The sequence below is a fragment of the Kogia breviceps genome, chromosome 1 (assembly GCF_026419965.1).
Source record: "Kogia breviceps isolate mKogBre1 chromosome 1, mKogBre1 haplotype 1, whole genome shotgun sequence".
Taxonomy (NCBI): domain Eukaryota; kingdom Metazoa; phylum Chordata; class Mammalia; order Artiodactyla; family Physeteridae; genus Kogia; species Kogia breviceps.
Genome location: NC_081310.1, coordinates 190,526,327 through 190,552,314, shown reverse-complemented (window position 1 = coordinate 190,552,314; position 25,988 = coordinate 190,526,327). Strand labels below are relative to the sequence as shown.

The 25,988-nt window shown below is 62.4% G+C and overlaps 2 protein-coding genes across 12 annotated transcripts in view; both read left to right on the top strand.

The window, feature by feature from the left end:
• The window catches only part of PLEKHM2 (pleckstrin homology and RUN domain containing M2), a 40,425-nt gene extending 24,973 nt beyond the window's left edge, over window positions 1-15,452 (top strand). For 3 of the 4 annotated variants that reach the window (XM_059066367.2, XM_067016818.1, XM_067016812.1), the window contains 17 exons: window positions 75-174; window positions 734-821; window positions 1,647-1,833; window positions 3,155-3,214; window positions 6,509-6,737; window positions 8,224-9,069; window positions 9,383-9,452; window positions 9,600-9,690; window positions 10,026-10,090; window positions 10,426-10,514; window positions 11,121-11,253; window positions 11,478-11,668; window positions 12,029-12,094; window positions 12,983-13,142; window positions 13,486-13,665; window positions 13,749-13,865; window positions 14,521-15,452. In XM_059066367.2, the coding sequence (XP_058922350.1) occupies window positions 75-174; window positions 734-821; window positions 1,647-1,833; window positions 3,155-3,214; window positions 6,509-6,737; window positions 8,224-9,069; window positions 9,383-9,452; window positions 9,600-9,690; window positions 10,026-10,090; window positions 10,426-10,514; window positions 11,121-11,253; window positions 11,478-11,668; window positions 12,029-12,094; window positions 12,983-13,142; window positions 13,486-13,665; window positions 13,749-13,865; window positions 14,521-14,658 (2,810 nt within the window). In that variant the 3' untranslated portion in view covers window positions 14,659-15,452. The remainder of the gene's footprint in view (window positions 1-74; window positions 175-733; window positions 822-1,646; window positions 1,834-3,154; window positions 3,215-6,508; window positions 6,738-8,223; window positions 9,070-9,382; window positions 9,453-9,599; window positions 9,691-10,025; window positions 10,091-10,425; window positions 10,515-11,120; window positions 11,254-11,477; window positions 11,669-12,028; window positions 12,095-12,982; window positions 13,143-13,485; window positions 13,666-13,748; window positions 13,866-14,520) is intronic. The other variant, XM_067016798.1, reaches the window with a different exon arrangement.
• LOC131758568 (solute carrier family 25 member 34) lies at window positions 15,446-25,632 on the top strand. 8 transcript variants are annotated; one of them, XM_067016832.1, is made up of 10 exons: window positions 15,446-15,959; window positions 16,469-17,630; window positions 18,262-18,327; window positions 18,428-18,580; window positions 18,938-19,072; window positions 21,846-22,183; window positions 22,276-22,450; window positions 23,060-23,477; window positions 24,690-24,877; window positions 25,199-25,632. In XM_067016832.1, exons 2-10 carry the CDS (start codon window positions 17,211-17,213, stop codon window positions 25,286-25,288), a joined length of 1,983 nt encoding a protein of 660 aa, XP_066872933.1. In that variant the 5' UTR covers window positions 15,446-15,959; window positions 16,469-17,210; the 3' UTR covers window positions 25,289-25,632. The 8 variants fall into 8 exon arrangements, 7 of the variants coding, with proteins under 7 accessions (XP_066872933.1, XP_066872931.1, XP_066872940.1 ...); XM_067016830.1 differs by having other exon boundaries at window positions 15,446-16,270; XM_067016839.1 differs by having other exon boundaries at window positions 15,446-17,630; window positions 21,846-21,968; window positions 22,111-22,183.
• The last annotated feature ends 356 nt before the right edge of the window (window positions 25,633-25,988 follow it).

Below are 25,988 nucleotides of genomic sequence, written 5' to 3'. Positions count from 1 at the left end.
TGCCCTTGCTGGGCCAAGGAAAGCCGGCGCCCCGCCAGACCTTCCTTCTCCTTACTCCTGCCCTTTGTCTGCAGGCCGGGCCTGGCTGTACCTGGCCCTCAACGAGAACTCCCTGGAGAGCTACCTGCGGCTGTTCCAGGAGAACCTGGGTCTCCTGCACAAGTACTACGTCAAGTGAGTGTCCGGAGCGCTGTCGCGCGCGGCTCCAGGGCGCCCGAGCCCCATCCCAAAGTCTCCTGTCACACGCAGACGCCACGCTGTGGCATCCCGAGGCCTAGCCTGGCGGTGCGTGCTGAGGACACGTCAGTGATGGCCAGAGGGCCCGTGGAGCTTGCCCGTGACGGCTCTGGCCAGGTGTGCTGGTTCCGGCCGGGCTCCTGTGAGCCGTCTGGTGCCGTCCGCCCCTGCCTGAGCCTCCACCCAGGCCTCAGTCCTGACTGGAGCGCTCAGCCTCTGCTGCGGTTGCCGCGGGAACAGGGCATTTAGAGCAGCTGCCGAGAGCTGCCGCGGGCCCCGTATCTGAAGACACGGGCAGGGCAGTGAAGTGTCGTTGTATGGCTCCAAAACCATCTGGAGAGTGCTGGAAGCGGGTGGGTGGAGGCCGCATCAAGCTTGGGGTGGAGGGATGTCACATGGCGAACCTCAGCGCAGCTGGCTTGCGGGGGAGGTGGGGCCTGGGGCCGCGCGGGTAACCAGACCCAGAGCCACCCTCGCCCCTTCCCGTGTCTCGCAGGAATGCCCTGGTCTGCAGCCATGACCACCTGACCCTCTTCCTGACCTTGGTGTCTGGGCTGGAGTTCATTCGGTTCGACCTGGACCTGGTGAGACGCCACGGCCCTCGCTGCTCGTGGGGGCAGAGGGGCGGGCGGCTTGGGCGCGTGGTCCCGCTCAGGGAGCCTGACGGGTGTGACTGAGCCTGAGTGCCGTCCTTTTCGTTCAGCTGAGGGAACAGCTCAGGGTCTGACCGGTGGAACGGTGTGGGGTTGAGGTGATTCTCTCTTGGCCAGAATTCCTGGTTTGGGGGACTCCTTCCTGTCTCTCTGTCCCACATTGGAGAGAAGCCACATTGCCTGGAGCATTTTAGCACCGGAGTGTTCTCCTTGGTGATCAGGACGTGAGTCGTGGTCAAGAGACGAGGCAGGTTCATCCCTGTGCCTCCCGGGATCCTGCAAGCCTCTCAGCTCCCTGCTTCCCGGCCTCGCTGTCACGGGCACGGTCACGTCACGCACTGGAGAGGTGCAGGGCTGCCCAGGAGCTGCAGAGGCTCCTCTGCGGTCTTGTCAAGATGCACGCAGCCGCCCCGTCCTAATCGGGTCACCAGCCTAGGTCCCAACCCCGGCAGCACAGACCAGAAGAGGAACTCGGCTATTGAAAAGTAGTAGAAACTGGAGCAAATGAGCGACTCTAATATACGACGAGAGGTCAAGGAGGGTCAGGAGGCCCAGTGGGCACTGTCATCTCTGGGTCCCAAGTCCACAGCCATTCACAGGCCTCCCTTTTCACAGCTTATTTCTGGATTTAGCACCTTAAGGACATAGATTTCCAAAGAAAAACTGGCCTGGGAGGGTGTGAAGGCAGATCCTCGGAAGGCCGTGCCTTCGGGCCCACCGAGGCCTCCCGTCACCCAAGCCTGCCTCTCTCCCCAGGACGCCCCCTACTTAGACTTGGCCCCCTACATGCCCGACTACTACAAACCCCAGTACCTGCTGGACTTTGAAGACCGCCTCCCCAGCTCGGTCCATGGCTCGGACAGCCTCTCCCTCAACTCCTTCAACTCCGTCACCTCCACCACCCTGGAGTGGGACGACAGTGCCATCGCCCCATCTAGTGAGGGTGAGTGCCCGGGGCGGGGCGGGGTCCGGCCTCTGTGGCGAAACGGATTCGGAGCCGCATAAGCCTGGCTGAGGGGAGTCTTTCTTGGCTGGTTCTGGTCCAGTGGTGGAAATTCGGAGTTAAACGGGGCCAGTCGTTTCCCAGATCTTCATTTCCTCAGAGTCCCTGTGGTGGCTCAAAAACCGACTGTGGGGGTGAAAAGCCAAAATGAGATCTTACGGATGTTAGACCCTTTTCCAGCAACCTGTAGCCATATGCCCAGGGCAGTTCTCTGAGGTCGGGGGGATTAGCAGGGCAGCCTGGAAACTCTTCCTGACATTCCAGGGCTGAGTGCCACCCACTTCAGGGGAGTTCATCCTACCCTCGATTCTAGGTGGAAAGAGGCTATAAGCAACCCCTCGAAGGAGGAGAGAGGACCCGATGGGTCTAAAGTTTGGAGGAAGACTCGCCCCTCTTTCCCATGGGTCCATCCATTTCCGAGTCCCTCCCATGCCTGCCAGCATGTCACTGGAGGTGATCACACTCATGCCATCAAAGACGGAAAAAGAACGTCCTCACGCCTGTAGGTCATTTGTTATCTTGGTCCAACAACTGGTTGGAACAGCCTGATTTCTTCCAAACCTTCGGCCTTCATCTAATAAAACTGGCTGTTTTCCCACCTTCGTCCCCTGTGGGAAACCAGAGCTCTTCATTTATGGCACCCCACCCCACCTCCAGGGAAGGGGCTCCAAGCACAAGTTCAGCCCCAGGGACTCCCTAGAATTGCGTTAACATTGAGACCTTGACCTTCTTCTTTCTTTATTTCTGCCTGTGCTGTGGCACTGTGTCCCAGGGAGGGACATAGACTCACTGTTAGCAAGGCTTGTGTTGCTCGTTTTAGAAGCAGCAGGTGGCAGCTCAGTCTCCTTGGGTTGGGCTCGGGGGCTGCTGCCAGAAGCCGGAGGGACGGGCCCCAAGGGAGCGGCCAGATTGCCCAGGGAAAGAAGTGTCCCCTTGAGCCCACCTCATCTCAGCTGCTGGGGGTGGAGGGAAGGAAAGCAGGGATAGGAAAGGAGGTTAGGTACAGGGGAGCCACGTTCTTCTGGGGTCGGAACCGATTGCCCCCAGGTCTTTCTAGCCGGTCAGAGGCTACTGGCCCGGTACCGGAGTTGAGAAGGAGCTGGGGTCCTCAAAGTTCCCCTGAGGTTGTCAGATAAAATGTAGAAAGTTTAATTTTTCCTCTCTTGTTTTCTCCCAATGTCTCCCACCCTGTTGCCCCCACCCTCCCTGTCCTTCCACTGCCTGTGTTTCTAATCTTCAGTTTTGTCCCTCATTTTTATAGATTATGATTTTGGAGATGTGTTTCCAGCAGTGCCGTCTGTACCCAGCACAGACTGGGAAGGTGGGACAGAGTCCGCTGTTACCCTCTTTTCCTGTTGTGCAACGTTTCCATACCAAGCTTGCTGCATGATTCAAAATCAGCTCATTATTTATAATAATGTCAATGATCATAATAAAGCCAAGTTTGGTGTTCTGATAGATGGAATTCTGCAGTAGGAGAACATGACCTTGAGTCCTAGGCCAACCCCTTCTCCCAGTGCAGGACTCCTGCCTTTATGCAGTGGCCTTGTGGAGTCACGAAGTGTCTGTGTTTCGGGGACACGTGGGTCACCCTTTCTGATTCCAGTGCCAGCCGATGCACCAGATGTGCGCAGGGAAATACTGCCTTTGAACATGTGGGTTGTAAGCTCCTATTTAGGTCAGATGAGCTTCTGTATCAGAAGCATCGGGAAGCAAAGGCAGAGGGGCTTGATTCTGTTCTTAATGGCTTCCTCTCGGGTGTTTCTGAAAGAGATTGAGGTCCAAACGAGGGAAATTGCCCTGGCATGACTGAAACTCCCTCTAGGGAGATTCTCTTTGAAGTTTTAAGTCCGACTAAAATAAAATCTGGCAACCCTCCCACCCTGTCCGCTAGGTGGCAGCAATGCTTGGGCATTTTTCTGCTGGTGACGCCACTTCTGGGCTTGAGAACAGTGAGCTATTCCCAGGATTCCCGGGATCACTCCAAGCAGAGGACATGTTTCTGAGAAGGTTAATCCTTCCTCCTTAAAGCTGAGGCCATAACCAGACCCCCCTTACTAAACAGCCTCCTGCCCTGTGGGCCACTTCCACCCAGGATGGGGGCAGGGGGGCAGCCTCTGGAGGAGGAGGTGCCGACTGGTCACCCAGAGCCACGGGACGGCGGTTCTCCCTGCTGCTCGGAGCTGAGCCCCGTGTTGCTAGAGCCGTCATCTGAGTCATGGGTGATAGATGATCTTTTCCCAAGTAATGCAAGTGTGCAATAGCTCAAGTTTGAGGGAAATAAGATATCGCATTGGGAAAAATAAATTATGTCACCTGGCCAACAGAGTACCATGGAAGAGTCCCCCGTTTTAAGTTAAGATTAGCTTGAAATCCAGAATTCCATCATAACAACATCATTTATCCTTTCAGCCTGTCTTCTTGCAGCGCATATGCTGGGCATTGATTCCCCCCCCCCCCGCCGCCGCCCCCCGATCTAACAACTAACCCCCTCCTGACCCAGCTACCTGCTGCCTGTTGCAGTCACTCGACAAGCAGGGCCTGACCCTCGTCTGCAGCCCTCCAGAGCTCCCTGTGGCCTGAGAACTGACAGCCCAGTCACACTGCTTGCTCGGGCTGGGCCAGGCTCCAGGGCGGGCTGAGATTGTCCCAGCAGCGACCTCCTACTTTCCTGAGTTCCTAGAGCACTGAAGAATCCCTGAGCCGGTTCTGTTAGCTGACCTGGGGGGGCTTTGTCTTCTCCTCAGACCTGGAGGAGAGCAGGATTTGGAGGGCAGCTCTGGGCCCTGGGGTGGGGACTGGGGAGGCCTTTCCGTGGTCCTTGGCTCATTTACATAACTGGTGGGCAGGGGCTTCCCTGGTGGCCCAGTGGTTCAGACTCCGTGCTCCCAATGCAGGGGGCACGGGTTTGATCCCTGGTCGGGGAACTAAGATCCCACATGCTGCCGCGCAGCACAGCCAAAACAAAAAAGAACTGGTGGGTATCCCAGCCTTGACCCCCGCCACGTCCGACGGTCTGCTTGCCCACCTCTTGGGGCCCCCTCCCCAAGGGGGACGTAACCGCACATCCGAGCTGGACCAGGAACGCACGGGCTTGGCAGGAGGCTTCTTTCAGACTGAAGCGTAGGCTTTTCTGCATCTGAGAACTAGGGATCTGGCTGGGGTCCCTGGACATCTGAAGAAAGTCTCATATTTCACTAGTGCTTTTCTGGCAGAGCTGGGAGTTGCTTTTTGCCCCCTCATTTGTCCTTATATTAAAAGACAGGGCTTCCCTGGTGGCGCAGCGGTTGAGAGTCCGCCTGCCGATGCAGGGGACGCGGGTTCGTGCCCCGGTCCGGGAAGATCCCACATGCCGTGGAGCGGCTGGGCCCGTGAGCCGTGGCCGCTGAGCCTGTGCGTCCAGAGCCTGTGCTCCGCAACGGGAGGGGCCACAACAGTGAGAGGCCCGCGTACCGCCAAAAAAAAAAAAGAAAAAAAGAAAAAAAAAAAGACAGTGTACTTTTGATGATGTGCTGTATCAGCAGACAGCTAGCTGCCCAGTGGTTTCCAAGATGCAGTCAGCAGGTTGGCCCTTCCAGATGAGGCTGAGGGTGGGAAGCATGTTTGCCACGTCTCCTCTGGCAGATAAAGGCCAGCAAGGTGTGTGCGAGCTGCAGGTGGAGTGTGAACATCCTGTGTGCTTTGCCGTTAACCGTCACCCAGGCTATTCTGCCGGCACGGGCGGCCTCCCGTCTGCCACTGGATAAGCACCCTATGTGCCTTCGTGCTGACACTCCCTCCCCTCTGTGCCCCGTTCCCGTGACCCGGGTTGGACGGTTGGAGGTGAGGGCAGCCGTTAAACCAGCTCCTCTCTAGAGGGGGCTGCGTCATCTCCCGGGGTGGCGCCCTGGGAGAGGGTGTGCCCAGAGAGGACCAGTAGGCAAGCCGAGGTTTGGATGAAGTGGAGTTCTCAGCACCTGCCTTAAAGGGGTGCCTGGTGGAATATCGAGGGAGAAGGGCCCACAAGGCATCTGTGGCGGCGAGGGGGCAGCCACTCTGCGCACCTTTCTTACTTCCTCTGCCCTCCCCCGCCCCGCTCCTCCCCCTTGGACTACCTATCCTGGCCTCGCAGCCTCTGTACCCCTCATTTTCTCTGATCCTGGTTCTCTTCTCTCTTCCTTTGTTCCTCTGTATCTGCCACTGTGGGGGACCCTTCAGAGGACTTTGGGTATCTCAGTCTGGTCAGGGGTGTCTGGCGCTAAAGGAGGCTCTAAGGTTAGCCTGAGGGGTGTGCAGCCCATCTTTTGAGGCCTCAAAGTCACCATCCCCAAGGGGCTTAAGCCTGGAGGCTGCTTAACCTTGGAGCTCTTAACTCAAACTTGGCCACATTGTTGTGAGCTGTCGGGGCGGGGGGGAGGGGGCAGTGGTGGTGGTGATGGCATCCCTCCAAGTTGCTCTTAAAGCACAAATCCCGTGTCCCGTTGGCCTGGAGCTTCTACTCCTGAAACAAGGCCACCCCGATCAGATTTCCCTGAAAAGAACTCACCTGCCTCCCTCCTGAGATAAGGCATGCTTTGGGGGCCTGCGGTCCCCAGCTGGTGTCTGACGGGCTGTCTCGTGTTTCCTGTTCTCCCAGATGGAGACCTCACAGACACTGTCAGTGGCCCCCGCTCTACTGCCTCGGACCCGACCAGCAGCAAGGCTTCCACCAAGAGTCCCACCCAGCGCCACAACCCCTTCAATGAGGACCAGGCAGAGACCGTGTCCTCCTCCGACACCACCCCTGTGCACACCGCCTCTCAGGAGAAGGGGGAGCCCCACACCCCGGACTTGCCAGACACCTGCACAGAGCTCGAGGTCATCAGGTCAGTGGGGAGGGGCCTCGAGAAGCTGGGGGAGTGTCCTGGTGTCCGTCCTGTCCACTCCTAGCGTCACTTTTTAGTCCACGCAGACTAGGACCTTCCTACCCCTGAGGGCATTTGGGCATCTTCCCGGAGACTAGGTACCTCTCCCCTGCTCGGTAGTCCTTGGATCAAGAGGAAACAGAGGGCCCGAGCCTGGAAGATGGGTGACACAGGCATCAACGTGGCCGGCTTCTGGGGCCACGCCCAGACTGCTGGGGCACCTGTCCGGTCCATCCAGAAAGCACCTTCAGCCTGGACTTCGTTCCAAGGGAGTTCTTGGACATTGGAGCACAATTTCTGAGATTCGTGCTCATTCTAGTTCAGCGCGGCTCGCTGAGAGAGGAGAATCTTCATCACGCTCCTGGGGACGGAACAGGGAAGGAGGAGGTAGATGACAGGGTTGGGAAACTCTTGGCCCAGAGCCTCCTCGGCTCCCTGACCTCCCCGGCTCCTGCTCTCGAGTGTCTCCGCCCTGCATAAGAAGATGTGCACGGCAGACCTCCCAGAGGCCCAAGGTGGGGGGGTTGCTCCCCAGTGACTGGAGCCAGGAGTCCAGCTCCCGCAGGCTGGTTGGAGTCCAGAGTAGCCTGCGTGCTTCAGACCCAGGGTTGCTTAGCCAGGCCCACTCCAGCCAGCTCAGAACCAAGGAGCCAGGAGTTTGAGCTCAGAAGGCTTTGATTCCTTTGAATCATCCATAATGACCCCGAACGGAAAGAAGGGTCAGCTCAGGGTCGGCTGCCCACATCCTAGGGGGAGGCTGAGTAGAGGGGGGCCACTGGTCTGACCAGCCATGGCCTGTTTTTGTTCCCTAGAGCACAGCTAGCCCAGTTGTGCCATCAGCTAGAACTCACGGGACCCGCTCGGGGCTCCCTCTGGCCGCTGCCGTCTGTGCCTCCCTCGTGCTGGCCCTGCCTCTGCCAGCAGGGAAGTACTTGGGGCCTGAGCCGCTGTCGGCCCCGGCCTCCCACCTCGTGCTGCCCGGGACCACTGAAGCTCTGGCTGTGCTCTCAGGTCCCTCGCCCAGGATCACCTCTTTTGAAAGACATTGTTTTTAAATGATTTTTTTTTTTTTTGGCTGCATTGGGTCTTCGTTGCTGCGCGTGGGCTTTCTCTAGTTGCGGCGAGCGGGGGCTGCTCTTCCTTGCGGTGCGCCGGCTTCTCATTACGGTGGCTTCTCTTGTTGCAGAGCACGGGCTCTAGGCACATGGGCTTCAGTAGTTGCAGCACACGGGCTTCAGTAGTTGTGGCTCGTGGGCTTAGTTGCTCCACAGCAGGTGGGATCTTCCCAAGACGAGGGCTCGAACCCGTGTCCCCTGCATTGGCAGGCAGATTCTTAACCACTGAGCCACCAAGGAAGTCCCAGATCACCTCTTTGGACCCAGCCCATCCCGTTGCCCTCAGTACTGGGGTGCTCAGATTCAAACCTCTCCCCATCACTCCCATCCAGGGTCACCAAGAAGAAGAAAATCGGCAAGAAGAAGAAGCCTAGATCGGATGAGGAAGCAAGTCCACTCCACCCGGCCTCTACCCAGCACGCATGCGCCAGGCGGGGCAGTGGTGACACCCTCGTCAGCAGCCCAGGCCCCGGGCGGGTCTCCCCAGACAAGACCCTCGCCTCCGCCCGGGAGGAGACAGAGGGGTCCGGCAGCGCAGCTGAGGGCAGCGAGCGCTCAGAGCCCGGCCAGGTGGGCCTGCTTATCCCCGAGATGAAGGACACCTCCATGGAGTGCTTGGGGCAGCCCCTGAGTAAGGTCATTGAGCGGCTCAACGGGCAGCTGGACCCCAGCACCTGGTGCTCCCACGTCGAGCCCCCCAACCAGCCCTTTCGGACTGGCTCTCCCGGGGACGCCCCGGAGAGGCCGCCATTTTGCGACTTTAGTGAGGGGCTTCCAGCCCCAATGGACTTCTACCGCTTTACCGTCGAGAGTCCAAGTACTGTTGCATCAGGTGGCGGCCACCATGACCCTGCAGGGCCTGGCCAACCGCTGCATGTTCCTGGTAGCCCTGCGGCTGCTGGCCAAGAAGAAGAGGGAGGAGGACGAGGACCGGGACAGGCGCCTCGGCCCGTAGGGGACAGCCCGGGGGAGACGCCGGAGCCAGAGGCCCAGGAGCTGGAGACCCCGTTGCCCCTGGTGGGTGAGGGACCGGTGCTTGAGCAGGAGCCTGGGACCCAGGAAACGCTTTGCCGACTCAAGCGAGACCAGCCCAGCCCTTGTCTGAGCAGCGCCGAGGACTCTGGGGTGGATGAGGGGCAGGGCAGCCCTTCTGAGACGAGCCACTCGGCAGAGTTCAGGTAAAGCCAGTCTGTCTGTGCCGCCTGCCTGAGACGCCCCTGTCGTTGATCGGGGCCCATCGGGCATCTGCCCTCCAAATACACCAGGCACAACTCCCGGAAGACCTAGCCTGGGCTGGGAGGTAGGAAGGGGTACGGTCCTCCCCTCCCTCCCTTGGGCTCCTGGCCGGGGGCAGAGCCACTGCAAACGTGAGACCTCGGGGTGCCTGCATCACCCCCTGTGCACGTGTGTCGTCTCTGTGCAGCTGTGTGGCCTCCCGTGCCCCTGCTCCAGCCTGACACCTCGCCCTCCCTGCACCTGTCCCTCTCACAGAGTAGACAACAATCACTTACTCCTGCTGATGATCCATGTGTTTCGAGAAAACGAAGAGCAGCTCTTCAAAGTAAGTGCCAGGATCTCAAGGATGAGCAAGAGCCAGCACAGCAAGGGCGAGGCCGGACGGGCCACCGCTTCCGCTCCGAAGGGGCAGCGGGCTGTCGGGGGCAGGGCGAGCGCCACAGTGCCTGACCTCTTTGCTTCGGCCCCTCAGATGATCCGGATGAGCACAGGGCACATGGAGGGCAACCTGCAGCTGCTGTACGTGCTGCTCACAGACTGCTATGTCTACCTGCTCCGGAAAGGTGCCTGCCGCCCCCAGGCTAGGCCAGGGCAGCTGCCGGGGCACGGGGAGGATGAGACTGACCGCCGCCCTCGTGCCCTGCCCCCCGCCCCCCGGCCCTGAGTGTCTCTGTGCTGCCTGGCCCGTGGTGATGAAACGGGTTGTCAGCAGTCCCAGCTGCCCCAGGACACGAGCCTGGGGCCCCCCTCCATGTGCAGCCCCTGTCGTTCTCCTACCTCATCATTTCCGATCGCAGGGCGAGGACGGGTCCTCATGGAGAAAAGGTCTTAGAAAGTGGGGCAGGGGGAGGACAGAGAGGCCACTGGGGGTAATAGACATTGGGGTCTCCTCTCTCAGGGGCCACAGAGAAGCCATACCTGGTGGAAGAGGCTGTTTCTTACAATGAACTTGACTACGTGTCGGTGAGTTCAGGCTCCGTGACTGGTGTGTGCCGCAGGGCAGGGCTCCTCGGGCCGCCCCGCCTCAGACCTGCAGAGCAAGGCCGACCCCTGCCTCAGCCCCGGGGGTGGGTGCCAGCTCTTTATCTCTGAGCAGCTTCTGTACCCGATGCCGGGGATAAGAAGCAAGCTTGAGGGTACTTCTTCCTCCGCTGTACGTCCGACCATCCCTCCCCACCTCGTGGTGACCTCAGAGTGCGCTGCCTCCCTCCCCAGCCCGCCCTCAGTCTGGCCACGGCTGCCCCTTCTGGCAGCTGCGGCCAAGCCCCGTGTGCATGTGAGGCTGTGGTTTCTGGCAGGTGGGCCTCGACCAGCAGACAGTGAAGCTGGTGTGCACCAACCGCAGGAAGCAGTTTCTGCTGGACACGGCAGACGTGGCCCTGGCCGAGTGAGTGACACGCCCCCTTCGGCAGGCCTGGAGAATCGGCCTCTGCCACTGGCCTGGCCACACCCTTGGGGCTGGAGGGTGGGAAGTGGGGTACGAGGGAGTGGAAAGCAGAGATAAGTTCCTCCTGAAGCCTGCAGGCCGGGCCGAGCAGCAGGGAGGTGACAGGCACACTGACCGACTGGTGCCCTCAGACCCTGAGTGGCCCACAGAGAGGAGGGGGGCTGGCGGGAGTCATCCCCACAGGAGGGAAAGCGCAAGCCCGGCTGCGGGGCCTTGGGGCCACACGTGCCCCCTGTGCTTCCATATGGCAACCGTCTGTCCTGAGATCAGGTCTTTGTACAAGTCCTGCTGCTTCCCTTGAGGTCACAACCCAAGACCCCTCGGCCACTGGGAAGGGTTAGGCCTTTCCCGGCCACGGCTCGATGATCACGGACCGCTGCCGCATCATTGCCCCACCCGCCACCCGGAGCTCTGGTTCCAGCCAGGTCCCCCCCCCCGCCCAAGATCCTGTGACCCCTTCAGGCCGGAAGTCCCCAGGACTATGCCATGTCCCTTTGAGGGGTGGGGGCCTCAGGCCTCTGACAGCAAACCCCACTCCGCGTACAGGTTCTTCTTGGCTTCTTTGAAGTCAGCCATGATCAAGGGCTGTCGGGAACCACCCTACCCCAGCGTCCTGACTGATGCCACCATGGAGAAGCTGGCACTGGCCAAATTTGTGGCCCAGGAATCTAAGTGTGAGGTAAGCACCTGGGGAGGAGGGGTTTGCTGTCCCCGAGATGACAGCCCTGGTATTAGGGTCAAGAGGTGCAAACAGCTGTCTTCGGCGTTTCTCCATCACCCACCTGGGAGGGGCTCTCCCTCCCGGCCTGTCCTCCCCCCACTTGGGGTGTGTCCTTACCCCGCCAGCGGCCACTCCTGCTTCTGGCCCAGACCTCACCGCTCTGTCCCCTGCCCCCTCCCCAGGCGACCACGGTTACCGTGTGCTTCTACGGGCTTGTGCACTGGGAGGACCCCCAGGATGAGTCCCTGGGCCGCATCCCCTGCCACCGCTCACCCCCTGAGGGTGCCATCACCAAAGAAGGCATGCTGCACTACAAGGCGGGCACCTCCTACCTGGGCAAGGAGCACTGGAAGACGTGCTTTGTGGTACTCAGGTGGGGCCCCCTGCAGCGCTGGCCCGGAGGTTGGGATGGGGGACAGCGCCCTCCCCGTCACGGGCTTTGGAGTAGACATCCTCTGGGATCCCAGATCTTCTCTGCGGAGCCAGCCATCTGGGGGCCAGGGAAGCCCAGAATACCCCGGGTGAAGACCGGGGCTGTCCCCAGGGCTGGGGGCACGCGCCCTCTGCTGTGCCTCCGCAGTTCTTCCTCCACCCTCCCTGCCGCAGAAGGCAGGCCCCGGGCTCCTTGGCCTCTGGGGTTCAGGCCCCAGCTTGTGGGGGTCCCTGGGATCTGTTCCACCTGGCCCCCAGTTCCTGGGACAGCCCTCACCCCTGCCACGTTGTGCCCCTGCAGCAACGGAATCCTCTACCAGTATCCCGACCGCACTGATGTCACACCCCTGCTCTCGGTGAACATGGGGTGAGTGTCCCGGGCACTGTGCGGTGCCGGGCAGGTGTCGGGGCCTGTGTTGCTGCCTGAAGGTCAAGGCTCCGGCTGGGCCTGAGCCTCAGGGCTCCCATCCTCCCTGGCTTGAACGGGCTCTCCCTCCTGTCAGTTCAGCCTTCCCCCCACCTCGGCCCCACCCCCACTTAGTGCCCTGGGGTCTGCTGAGCTCTGGGTGAACCGGGAGAGGGTGGGGAAGCACGAGGAGCTCCCTGCCCGGCAAGGATCCCATCAGGTAGGGGAGGCAGTCCCCCAGTCTGATAGGGGAGGCGAGGATGGACACGCACGCACGCGCACACACGCTTGGAGGAAACATCAGGCCCGTAAGGGGAACACCGATGAATGTGCGCTGATTCTGAGAGGGCAGGAGCCAAGAGCTGATTCTCAACCCTTCACCTGGCCCTGGTCAGGTATCTAGACGAACCTTGGTGATTGTGGAGATAAAAGGTGTTATACAGAAAAGGGGCAGGGCTGCCCAGCAGCTTTTTTTTTTTTTTTTTTTTTTTTTGTGATACGTGGGCCTCTCACTGTTGTGGCCCCTCCCGTGGCGGAGCACAGGCTCCGGACGCGCATGCTCAGCGGCCATGGCTCACGGGCCCAGCCGCTCCGCGGCACGTGGGATCTTCCCGGACCGGGGCACGAACCCACGTCCCCTGCATCGGCAGGCAGACTCTCAACCACTGCGCCACCAGGGAAGCCCTGCCCAGCAGCTTTGCGCCTCTCCTTCGAGCCGGAGGGGTCTGGCCCACCTTCTGGTGTCCTCCAGCCCTCGGGACTCCGGGGCAGGCCAACCCCAGGGGCTCCGCCCGTGCCCCCTGCCCCCCTGCCCCCTTGCTCCCGTTTCACCCTCCACCTCTGGCCCAGGGGGGAGCAGTGCGGTGGCTGTCGGAGATCCAGCACCACGGACCGGCCCCACGCCTTCCAGGTCATCCTCGCCGACCGGCCCTGCCTGGAGCTGAGCGCCAGCAGCGAGGCTGAGATGGCCGACTGGATGCAGCACCTCTGCCAGGCCGTGTCCAAAGGGGTGAGGGCCTCCTGCCCCAGCGCTCACCACCTCCCAGCCCCACCCCGGGTCCCCAGGGTCCCTTCCCCAAGCCCACGCGAGTCATGCAGCAGCCTCTGAGGACCAAGATGGGACTAATGGGCCAGCCCAGGAGTGAACCCTGGAGGTTAGGGCCGCCTTGTGGCCTGAGATTCCCACCATCACCCCTGTTGGCCCCTGTACTCCTGAGGTGGGCGGAGCCTGCCTGGCCTCTGGAGGGAGGGGCAGAGGGCCTGGCCGGCCCCTGACGCGGGGAGTCCTGGTGCAGACCAGCCCTGGAGAGCTCCAGCTTGCCTCTCCCCTCCGCCCTGCCGGTGCCCTTCAGGTCATCCCCCAGGGGGTAACTCCCAGCCCCTGCATCCCCTGCTGCCTGGTGATCACGGATGACCGCCTCTTCACGTGCCATGAGGACTGCCAGACCAGCTTCTTCCGCTCCCTGGGCACCGCCCAGCTGGCCGACATCAGCGCCGTCTCCACTGAACCGGGCAAGGAGTACTGTGTCTTGGTGAGCCGCGCGGGGGTTGATGGAGGCAGGCCCTGCCGAAGGAGCTCTGTGTCTGCTCACCTGGGGCCCCCCGCTCTCCCCAGGAGTTTTCCCAGGACAGCCAGCAGCCCCTCCCACCCTGGGTCATCTACCTGAGCTGCACATCTGAACTGGACCGATTCCTGTCTGCACTGAACTCCGGGTGGAAAACCATCTACCAGGTACCCGGCTGCCCAGGCCCCTGTGGAGTGGAGCCATTCCCTAGGGAAAGGAGCCCTGCACGGCACAGACCGAGGCAGGAGTTGGGGGCCTGGGGCAGCACCATACTGGGAGCTCTGGGACGGACCTGAACACGTAAAACCAAAGGGGCAAGACCCTGCCTCCCAGTGAGTGTGAGGCTAAAGCTAAGCATAGAGCCCAGGATACGCCATTCCTGACCTTCTCAGTTCCCATGAAGAAGCCGGCATTAAGTGCTTACGGTGGGGCTAGAGCTGTGCCCGGATGGATGATGGGGGCACGGAGCTCAGCACGAGGCTGAGAGGGCCTCATCCGGGCCTCATCGAATGCCTGGACAGATCGCAGTCTGAGCACGTGCTGGGGGCGGAAGCTCCGGACCAGCCCTGGGCGGAGTTCCACGGCCCGCCTCCCGGCCCCACCCCCAGCCCCCTCCTCCAAGAACCGGGGCCTTCCCTGGAAGGAGGCGGCTCAGGGAGCGTCACCCCGTTGGCCTGAGCCCCTCCTTGAGGAGCAGGAGATCTCAGCAGTGTGGATATAGTTCCAGGGCAAGGTTACACCTGGTGCGGCGGGACCCCACGGCCCCTCGGCTCCCTGGGGGCTCTTGGTACAGCCCTCAGGTTCCCTGCACGCCCCACACAGGTGGACCTCCCCCGTAAGGCCATCCAGGAAGCCTCCAACAAGAAGAAGTTCGAGGACGCCCTGAGCCTCATCCACAGCGCCTGGCAGCGGAGTGACAGCCTGTGCCGGGGCAGAGCCTCCCGGGACCCCTGGTGCTGAGGCGGAGCTGGCTGGCGTCCTGGAGGGGCAGGAGAGGGAGGCACGTGAGCGGCTGCTCGGGTCCAGGCTCCCACCCTCGTTCCCGGACAGCAGAACCACCGAGTGGGGCTTGAGACAAGGTCTCCCTCCCAGAGATCCAGAACGGGCGCTCAACACCCTGGGCCTCCTGCCCGGCAGGTGGCAGCTGGGAAGTGCTGGGGGCAGAGGGTCCGAGCCCTATGGGCTCTGCAGATGCACGGCCCCCTTCCCCGGGGCCACCTCCTCACTCCACGAGGGGAGCAAAAGGACTGGGAGGGCAGGAGCCCCTCTTCCTCCCCTGGGTCAGGGGCCCGGGCAGAGGCTTAGGCCGCCCTGGGGGCTCTGAGTGCCCGGCCATCCCTGTTCATGTTTGAACACTCACCCGGCTGGGAGGGAAGCTGGAACACCGCGGTCTCAGTGCATGTCTTTTCCGCGCTAGCTCCATCCCCAAGCGCACTGCTCCCTGCCTTCCAGGGCCCCGGGGGTCACAGGGGGGCCGGGATGGCCCTCCCTGGCTACCAGGAGGCCCTGCATGTCCACGGCCCCCTGCCTCCCCTCCTCCAAACCTGGCAGTGCCTGTAGGACCCAGGGATCAGGCCATCTCCTTTTGCCAGGAGCAAAGGGGAGGGAGGAGGGCTTGGAGGGGAGCAAAGCCCACCAGCCGGTGTCCCCTGCCTGGCTGGAGCCAGGTCCTTCCCGAGAGGGCCCTCTGGGGGGAGGGGTCCGGTGGCCTGGGTTTTGTTTTTTTAAATAAAATAGACACGTTATGTTGCCAAGACTTGTCACTGACCCTTTTTGCCCGGGGTGGAGGTGAGGGATCCCCAGCGCCTCCCCTCAGGCCACCCGGGCCTTCGTTCCTCATCCGTTCCGCAAATGCTCTTCCATCCAGGTCACTGGCGGCTGCCCCCCAGCACTCACTGTGTGGAGGAGTTCGGGCCCTGGGAGCTTCTTGGCCGGACCTTTGCCCTCCTTCCTGTTTCCTGCACTGGCCAGGGGAGGGCAGCCACCAGCTCGAGTCCCAGGCCGTGTCTGCGCTGCCAGGGCAGGGCACTCCTGCCTGCCCTGCCTCCCCAGATCTGGGGGCTGAGTGCCGGCCACTCGGGATCAACCCGGGAGAATCCAGGCTGTCCCCAAGACCTCTTGTTGAGCTGCTCCCCCGGGGCTGGCCGGAGGGTGCCCAGCCTGCCAGGCCTAGGAGGAGCTCTGCAGCCCTCAAGCCCCAGCACTGCGGCCTCCAGGGCCTCACAGCTGGGAGGAAAGGGGTGGACACCTGGAAGAAGCAGGTGTGGAGGCCACAGAGGTGGGGGGTTCTGGGCAGGGCAGCCCTGCCTCTGGTTCTGATTGGGACTTGGGTGATGCAGGGTGGCCCTGGCAGGAGAGAGGTACCGTGGGGCAGAGGCCGAGGTGGGCAAGGTGGTGCCAGCGGCCCAGCTGAGCAGCCTGGCACCTGACAGTAGTGCCCAGGGCTGGGAGGTCCCTTCTCACCAAGCACAAAGGTCCATTCCCACGTCTGGGCCTCTGCTCCAGAGAACCACAGCCCACGAGTGGCCCCCACCAAGAGGAGGGGCAGGACTAGGGGGCAAGTCCTTACCAGGTGAGTGACCAAAGCTACAAGGTCACTCCTTGAGACACAGCGGCCCTTGTTTTTCCATCTCCTACCCACCCAGGGCCCCCAGGCAGGGGGGGATGTGGGCCGCCTGTTACTGAGTGAAGCACTGTGCTAGGCGTTCTTCACACACCTGTAATCCTCCAGAGAACCTCTGCAGTGGGTATCCATATCCCCATCTTACAGATGGAGAGACTGAAGCGCAAAGAAAGGAACTGACTTGCCCAGGGCACACATAATAGCAGCTCCTGGGATTCCAGATCGGTTCCACAGGACTCTGGAGCTCTCTGCTCTCACTGGCAATGGGACCACAGACCATGGGAGCCAGACTGGAAGACTGAGGCCGGGAAAGGGGACGGCACACAGTGGCAGGGGTACCGGGGGTGGGCGGGGGGCGGGGGGGGCCAGTTGCTGAGCTGCTGAGAGGAGCCTTCCAAGCAGCTGCCTCTTGCTCAGGGCCCTGAGCTACAGCAGGACTGGCCAAACCGAAGGGAGGGCAGCAGCACCAGCCCTTTGCCCCAGGGCCAGAGGGAAGGCTGGAGGACCAGAGGGGCAGGAGGAGGCGTCTTGGCTGATTGGCACTTTCTGCCCCACCTCCACCCCCCCCAACACCCCCCCACCCCCGCGTCTCCCTTGGGGCCCCGGTGACCTTTCCCCCAGATCCCAGGGTCCAGGCCCTCCCCGGCAGGGAGGTGTGGGGGACGCAGGCAGCTGGGATTGGTCCAGAGCCGGCGGGGGCGTGTCCCAGGCTCCCAGGAAGGAGCAGAGCAGGTGGACTCCTGAGAGAGTAGGGCCGCCTGGCAGCAGCCGGCCGCTCTGACCCGGGCCTCTGCCCTCCAGACATGGCCCCAGGCTCCCTCGGTCCCCAGCCCTGTGGCCCTGTGGGGGTGAAGACAGCCTAAGCACCGCTACCCCAGGGCCCGTGCCCATGCCCCTGACACGGGCACAGCCGGCCCCTGGCCCGGAGGCCATGGAGACGGTGGCTCCAGCTGTGGACCTGGTGCTGGGCGCCTCGGCCTGTTGCCTGGCCTGTGTCTTCACCAACCCCCTGGAGGTGGTGAAGACGCGGCTGCAGCTGCAGGGGGAGCTGCAGGCCCGGGGCACCTACCCTCGGCACTACCGGGGCTTTCTGGCCTCCGTCGTCGCTGTGGTCCGTGCAGATGGGCTGTGCGGCCTGCAGAAGGGGCTGGCTGCCGGCCTCCTCTACCAGGGCCTCATGAACGGCGTCCGCTTCTACTGCTACAGCCTGGCATGCCAGGCCGGGCTCGCCCAGCAGCCGGGTGGCACCGTGGTCGCGGGCGCTGTGGCAGGGGCACTGGGTGCCTTCGTGGGGAGCCCCGCTTACCTGGTGAGTGCCTTGTCCCCATCTGCTCCCACCCTGCGACCCAGCTCCCCTGGGGGCTCTGCAGCCTCCTGGGCTGGCCTCCGTGGAGCAGATGGGGTGGGGCTGCTCCCCAGGACATCCCTGCCCAGGCCTGGAATCTACCCCTTGGTCCAGGGCACCAGGGCCTCGCCCTGAACCTTGCTCCCCTGGGGCCCCTGCCCACTGGTCCTGAGCGGGGGGAGGGGGCAGAGGGTGGCAGGAGGTGTGCTGGCTCAGGCCCACGTGGTCACTTGTCTTCCTGCGTGCCCTGTGCAAGTTAAGCATAAAGCTTCCATCGAGAGAGGGGGCCCCACATCCTAGCCTGGATGCTACAGTCATCATCTCTCTTGGGGCCCAGAGCAGCCTTCCAAGGGTGAGCAGGCAGGCCGAGAGAAGGTTAAGTAATTTGTCCCAGGTCACACCCAGATGCAGACCCAAGCCGACTCCAGAGCCTCACGCTCAACCCTATTCCACACCCAGCCCCCCAAAGCTGCAGGTGTGGGCTCAGGGAGGTCTGGGTGTCAGGGCCCGGGGAGGGGTGCCCTCGACACACACAGCTCGTCCAGGCTCTTCTAAGGTTCCATCCCCAGGCCCTGTGTCACCTCTGCTCTCACAGGTCAAAACGCAGCTGCAGGCCCAGACGGTGGCCGCGATGGCTGTGGGACACCAGCACCCTCACCAGGTGGGGACCGTCACTCCCCGGAGCTTCCTCGGCTGGGTGGGCTGGATGGGACCCTGGGCGGGCAGGGGCCGCCCGGTGACCCTGTGCCCTCTCCCTGCAGAGCGTCCTGGATGCCTTGGGGACCATCTGGCGGCAGCAGGGCCTGGCAGGGCTGTGGCGGGGTGTGGGTGGGGCCGTGCCCCGGGTCATGGTCGGCTCGGCTGCTCAGCTGGCCACCTTCGCCTCCGCCAAGGCCTGGGTGCAGAAGCAACAGGTGAGGAGCGGGGGACACCCGCGCCCCTGATCGCGCCTCCACATCTCCAGCTGGACCCCACGCAGGGAAGCCCAGGGGTTGGTGACAGGCCCCTTAAGAAAGCCAAGGGCCCTAACTCTGCCCTCTGGGCCGTGATTCTGGCCCTCGGGTCCAGCAAGAGTGGAGACTCTGCAGTGAACCCTCCAGCTGTAAATGAGCTCAGGGCGGTGGGGGGGTGGGGGCGGGGAGTGGCCAGAGGGGCCTCATCTGCCCCCCTTTCCCTAGCTTCTCCAGCCCCCGGGCGCTGAGAGGAGGGGGTGGGCACCACGTGGGGGGTGGAGGGCACTACAGGGCTCAGCAGCCTGTACGTCCCCACAGTGGCTCCCAGAGGACAGCTGGCTGGTGGCCCTGGCCGGGGGCATGATCAGCAGCGTCGCTGTGGTCACAGTCATGACCCCCTTCGACGTGGTCAGCACGCGGCTGTACAATCAGCCTGTGGATGGAGCGGGCAGGGTGAGCGGGAGACAGAGTGGGGGAGGGCGTGGGAGCTGGACAGCATCCCCCAGCACGCACGCGCACGCGCGCACACACACACACACACACACACACACACACACACACACACACGTTAATTCAGCCTGTTTGCTGAACACCTGTGTCCCAAGCATGTACTAAGCATTTTCACACCTGGATTCTAGTCTGTCCTCACAACAACTTTCGTTCTCCTGATGAGGAGACAGGCTCAGAGAGATCAAGTGACTTGCCTGAGGTCACGCAGCCAGTAGGTGGAGGAGCCCGAACTGGAATGGAGTCCTGACCCCCCAGCCTCACAGACGCGCCGGGGCCGTCACATACACTGGTGCAAGGTGTGCCCAACACAAAGGCGCCCTCCGCGGGCTGGGTTAGCGGTGAAATCCACCTGCGTGCCACTAACCAAGCTGCGCCGCTGGCCTGGGGCTGTGGCTGCCTGGAGGAAGAGGCCCTTTTTGAACTTTCACAGCCCGAAGGGTTACTATTATGTGATTTGCTGAGCTCGGGGGAGCGCCCTCTGTGATGTGCCACAGAAGCCCTTACGCACAGACACACCGCATTGTGCCAGCCGGGGCCCCACGACGCCTGTAGTGATGTCGGCCCTGTGTCTGTCCCCAGGGCCGGCTGTATGGCGGCCTCGCCGACTGCCTGGTGAAGATCTGGCGGCAGGAGGGCCCCCTGGCGCTCTACAAGGGTCTGGGCCCCACCTACCTGCGCCTGGGTCCCCACACCATCCTCAGCATGCTCTTCTGGGATGAGCTCCGGAAACTGGCCGGGCGGGCCCAGCACCAGGGCAGCTAGGCGGCGTCCTTCACCCTGACACAGCCGGGCCCTTGGCAGGAAGCGACGGCCCGCTCCACCTGGGAATGGCCGTCCCGGAGCCCGCCCAGGCCGTGCCGACGGTTCGGGGAGAGTGTAGACAGCGGTGGTCAACCCAGCCCCATGGCCCACCCAGGGCCCAGGGCCAACGGATCCGCCTTGAATCTCCAGAAAGCTTCTCTTCCCTCTCTGTCCTGGGTAACCTTATCTCATTGTTATAATAACCGCTCCAGGGTGTGAAAATCACCACGGAGCTGGGCCACTTACGTGCACCAGCTCGCTTAGTCCTCACACAGTGGGAGACGGTAAAATGCTCTGTTACTGATTCGGAAGCCGGGGCTCAGAAAGGTGAAGTGCTTTGACCAAAGCCACACAGCTTTGAAGGGGCAGAGAACCCAGCTCTGCCCAGCCCAGACCTGTGCCCTTGGCAAGAGCCAGGACCATGGGTGCTGGGGTGCCCCTGAGGGATCACTGTACACGCGGGGAGGCCCTGGGGAGCACCGTAAGGCCGTAATGTCATCATCTGTGTTAGACTGCCAGGGCCGCCGTCACAGAGGACCTCAGACTAGGCGGCTTAAACCACAGAACGTTATTTTCTCATAATTCTGGAGGCCAGATGTCTGATCAAGGTGTCGGCAGGGTTGGTTTCCTCTGAGGCCTCTCTTCTTGGCTTGTAGACGGCCGTCTTCTGCATGTCCCCACGTGGTCTTCCCTCTGTGTGTCTGTGTCCTAGTCCCTTCTTATAAGGCCACCAGGCATATTGGATTAGGATCCACCCTTAATGACCTCATGTTAACTTACTCATCAGTACTTCCTTTGAGAATTGCTTTCTTTAGGACCCTGTCTCCAAAGAGTCACGTTCTGAGGTTAGAACTTCAATATAGGAATCTGGGGAGGGAGAGGGGGAGGGGACACAATTCAGCGCATCAACTGAGGGCTTTTACCGAGGGTCTCCTAGGGGCCCAGCACTGTGGACACTTGCACAGATTCTCACGACAGTCCTGAAAGGTAGCGCTTGATGGGGCCCATTGTTCAGGTGAGCTGACTCAGGTCCCGGGAAAGGAAGTGACTTGCCCAAGGTAGTAGAGCTGGGCGGCCTCATCCCAGGCTCTTTGCCCACGCTGCAGCCACCCTCCCACCATGGGCGTGTTCCTAAGGCCTGCACCGACCTTTGTGCTACGGCAGTGGATGCTGAGGCCCTGAAGGGGCAGGAGTGGCTGGAGAGGTCTAGCAGCCTGAACTACCTTCCCTGCCCCACCCCATGTCTGCAAAGAGCTGCTCCCCCGGGGAAGCCCTGCTGCACACTCCAAACCAATAAAGTTTTCTATTTTGTCTACTTCAACGACTCCCTTCTGCTGGCAGCCTCAGTCTCCCGACCCCTGAACCCACACCCTTGGCTCTCCTCGGTCTGAGAAAGGAGGATCCAAAAGAACTGGGGCGAGCCAGCCCCGCCCCTCAGGCCGAGGGAGGCCTGCCCCCTAGTGGACACGGGGAGGATCGTCAAGGCGGGCTGCCCTACGGCGCAGGAGGGGAGGGCCCAGAGCTGGATCCCAGCCCCGGGCTGTGACGGGAGAGACGCCCCCTTCCAGACCTTGGGCTGAGGGGGGGACCCAGACCGGAGGCTGGGGGAGGGCAGAAGAGGCGAGGCCTGGGGCTTCAGGAAGGGCTGGGTGGCAAGGCCCAGGGGTGGGTTGGTCTCTGTCCTGAGAAAAGCAGGACAGAGACCAGCCCACCCAGAGATGCCCCCCACCCCATGCTGCCCAAATGGGGAGCCCCTGGGCAGCGGTCTTAACCCAGCAGCCCAAAGGTTTAAGGCCCTGGCTCTCCTCCCCTCCCCTCCCTTCCCCTCGCCTAGGCTTTTGACCCCTCCCAGCCCCTCCCCTCGCCTCCACCACCTTTGCCCGGTGGTGGTGACGTTGCGGTGTCTCTGGCGCAGACCGGACCGGAGGCTGGGGCTGGATCCTGGCGGCCATGTTCTCCCTGCTGTCCCTCCCCTCCTGGCTCCCCAGCCTCCCCTCCTTTGAGTGGGGCTCCGGCCTCCTCGACGCCTTCCTGCAAGGTGAGCGCCTCCCCCCTCCCCCTCAGCCCCGCCCCCTCCGGGGCACCAGCCCCGCGCAAGACGAACCCCACCCACGTGCGTCTCCCACCGCCCCCTCCTCTAACCCTACCAAGCTGCCTGCCCTCCCTACTAACCCCGTCAGGCCTCGTCGGGGCCTGCGGCGTCTCCATCCTGAACAACCTCCTGAAGGTCTACTTCTTCGTGGGCTGTACCAAGTGAGTGCCCGCCTCCCCGGCCCCCGGGACCCCCTCCAGGGACGAGGCTGGTGGTTCTGCCCCTCTGCCCGTGCCCCCCTCTGCCTCCACAGTGACCCGGAGCGGTGGCTTGAAAAGGAGCGGCTGCGGGCCCAGTGGGCCTCGCTGGAGACTGTGCACCTGGCAGGGCTGGCCCTGATCCTGACCGCCGTGGGGGTCCGGGTGGCTGCCCTCGTGGTGCTCGAGTTCTCCCTCCGGGCTGTCTCCATGAGGCTTACCCTGGACAAGGTAAGACCACAGGCAGGTGGCGGGTGAGGACTGCCCGGCCCTGGGCCCTAGTTTTCACCCCCAAATATAGGAAACTGGGCCCGGTTGTCATCGCCAAAGCCGAGTCTCCACTCAGAGTGGACACCACCCCAGTCCAAGAAGATAACACAGCAGCTCCCGGATGTCCAGAGCCAGGCGCTGTGCTAGGTGCTTCGAGTGCGTCATCTAATCCTCAGAGCCACTGGGGGTAAAAGTCTGCTGTGATTCCGATCTCACACGTGGGAAACTAAGGCTCAGAGATGCTACGTGGCTTATCTGTGGCCAACAGCCAGCAAGAAGTAGAGTCGGGCTCTGAACCCGGGTCTCGAAGGCTTTGAGCCACCACCCTTCAGCAAGCAGATAGATCCCAAGTAATAATCATGATTGATATTAAGCTGAAAGAAATGATCCCAGTAGGGCTTGACCTGAAGGCAATGTTCCCTCTACGGGAACAGCCCTTGAGGTTCCTTCGGGCCCTGGCCTCCCACAGAGTGGACCATGTGTACCCTGACACCCTCTGGGTCCCCGCGCGGTGAGGAGGGGCCTGAGCGCACACAATCGTGGCCCCTCTCTGCCACCTCCCCCGCCCAGGGCGCCCGGGGCACCGAGAGGCTGCAGCTGTACCTGCTGTGCCAGTACTCGCTGGGCTGCGGGCTGACCTGCAGCCTGAGCTTCCTGCAGGAGGGCGCCCCGCACCGCACGCTGAACCTGCTGCTGGGCCTGGGGCTGGCCGCGCTGCTCAGCTCGGGCACCCGGCGCCTCCGCCGCCACGTCTGCCGGATCTACGAGCTGCACAGCAGCCAGCACTACTGTGGGGTCTGCCTGGTCCTGCTGGCTGGCGCTCGCAGCCTCCCCCGGGTGCTGGGCCGCGCCCTGGCCATGACCTTTGTAGTGAGCAACCTGGCAGCCGTGGCCCTCCTCAACCGGGACTTCCTGACCACCTCGGAGGCTGTGCGCTTCTGGATGCCGCTCACCATCTGCTACACCCTGCTGGTCATCTACATGCAGGGTGAGGGTCGCGGGCGGCAGTTCATTCACTCGACGCTCACATCCCACCGTCTGACCCAGGCCCAGCGCTGTGCTAGGCCCTGGGGAGGCCAAAGACACTCAGCCCCTGCCCCTGCCATCCCAGAGCACCCAGCCTGCTAGCAGGGGCCATGCAGTGGGGCAGCTCAGATAAGGGTGCAGCATGCAGGGGGAGCCTGGAGACACAGTACTTGAATTGGGCCTTGAGGGATAAGCAGGAGCCCCTGGGAGAGATGAGGGAGCAAAGGAGATCCCGGCAGAGGGAACCATAAATGCCGAAGCCCAGAAGTGAGACAAGGCGTGAGAACGGAGTGCTGTCACGGAGGCAAGTGGAGCAGATGAGGCTGGCTGGGTTCACAGGGGCCTGATGGAGAGCTGTCATCATCCAGGCAAGGCAGTCTGATGAGAAGCCATTGCAGGGTTTTAAGCAGGGGAAGGTGACCTGATCAGATCTGGGCTCTAGGAGGAGCCACCTGGCTGCAGGGTAGGGATGGGGTGGAAGAGTCAGGACAAGGAAGGGCAGTCAGGCAGGCCGAGCAGCAGGTGCAAAGGCCCTGAGGTGGGAATGAACCTAGCATGCTTGGTGAAAACTTGGATCGCTGGGGCTAGAGAGCAAGGGGGACCAAGTCAGAGATGAGATGAGGTCGGAGAGGGGACTCCGGTCACATGGGGCAGGACCCCTCAAGGTGAGGAGTTTGGAGTTTACTCCAAAGGCAGTGGGAAATCCTGGGAGGATTATAAGCAGAGGAATGATTTCATTTCGTTAGTGCGTTGAGAAGGCTACCGGCCGCTGAGTACACACTGAGTTGTAGGGTCAAGATCCGAAGATGGGAGCCCAGTGAGGAGCCTGCTGTGAGAGATGAAGGGGGCTGGGACCCAGGTCTACTTGGTAGAAGGAGCTCATAGGGCTTTACTGACGGATCGGACGAGGGCGTGCAGGAAAGAGGAGTCAGGACGACTCCCGTCCTGACTGCAGGGGGAGGCTGGGTGGGCAGTGAGGCCTGGGAGGGAAGAAGCGCCCCTGTAGTTGCTCAGAGTGGGGGTGGGGTGAGGAGGAAGGGAGCGGGGCTGCCTGGGGAGGGGGAGGCACGTGCCGAGGAAAGCGGGAGGGGGAGCTGAGGGGTCCAGGCAGCCAACTCAGCTGGACCTCGGGGCAGGCAGACAGGCAGACGCAACAGGGGCCGTGTCTCTGTAGAGGGGCAGCAGCGACATCCCGGCCTGCAGAGCCAGGTCCCGACGGTGCTGGTGCGCATGTGCGGCCTCCTGCTGCTGCTGCTGACCGTGGGCCGCTGGCTGGACCTCCTGGGCATCCTCATCTCCCTGCTGGGCGAGTTCTGGTGCCTGCTGGGCACCCGCACCCTGTTTGATCTTTGCCAGATACAGGTGGGCACCTCCTCCCTGAACGTGCCCGGGACACCGAAGCCCCGCTCCAGGCAGCCCTGGGAGCCTCGACAGGTTTCCGGGGTGACCTCTCTTGGGGTGGGGGTTGGAGGCAGCTGTAATCCCCTCTCCCACCTGGGGTTAACTTTTGACCCCTTGGTAGCCAGGGTCCCTAGGAAAGGGGCGGGCGCCCCCCCACCCTATCCAGCGCCCCAAAGGCCCCCGAACAGGAGGAAGGCCCTGAAAATCGGAAGGCTGAGGCCCCCCTGGGGGATGGGGGAATTGAGTGGCGCCCTCCATCACTTCCTCCCTGCCTGCCCTCAGGATTTTCCGTCCCAGAGGCCTTCCAAGTCAGCTCCAAGCCAGCCCCAGCCCTCGGCACCTGCCCAGCCGCAGGGGACGGTCCCCTCCTGACTACCTCAGCAAAGGACCTGGAGTCTCTCAGAGCCGCCTGGGCTCACCTGGAGGCCTCGACCCCAGGATGCTGCCTGGCGGCCGATGGCAGGGCTGCACCCCACCTGGAGCACTGGGGGCCCCCGGGAGGGAGGGGAGGATAGGGGACTGGGCCCCTCAGAGGGTAGGGACGCATGGAGGCTGCCGGGTTAACCCTCTTTTTCTCAGGCTGGGCAACGGTACAGCCCCTCAGCCCTGCCTTCCCGGAGCGTTGAGGGATGGGGAGAGACTGTATCCTCAGAATGGCTTCCCCCTTTACCAACCTCCCTTGCCCTTTCCTCAAACAATAAAGGTGATTCTCTCAATTTGTTTCAGAATCATGAACACACAGAGAGGTGAAGAGGCTTTTCTAAGGCCACAGAGCTCTCCGACTGAGGCAGGCTCCCTGGGATATGGGCCAGCTGGGTCCCTGGGGTTCAGGAATTTAATATTGATGCGGCTGAGGACGCGACGGGGATGCGGTGGCGTGGATGGCTGGGACTCACCTGCTTCTTGGGAGGATGATGCCCGCATCCTGTCCCATCCTAGGCTAAGAAACAACTGGAGGGAGTATGAGGCCTAGTCCTCTATTGGTGCCCTTGGTCCCCAGCCTCTGACCCTGACACGAGGATCCTTCAGCCTTGTATCCCCTGCAGGGCCCACCTCATGAAGGCCACAGAGT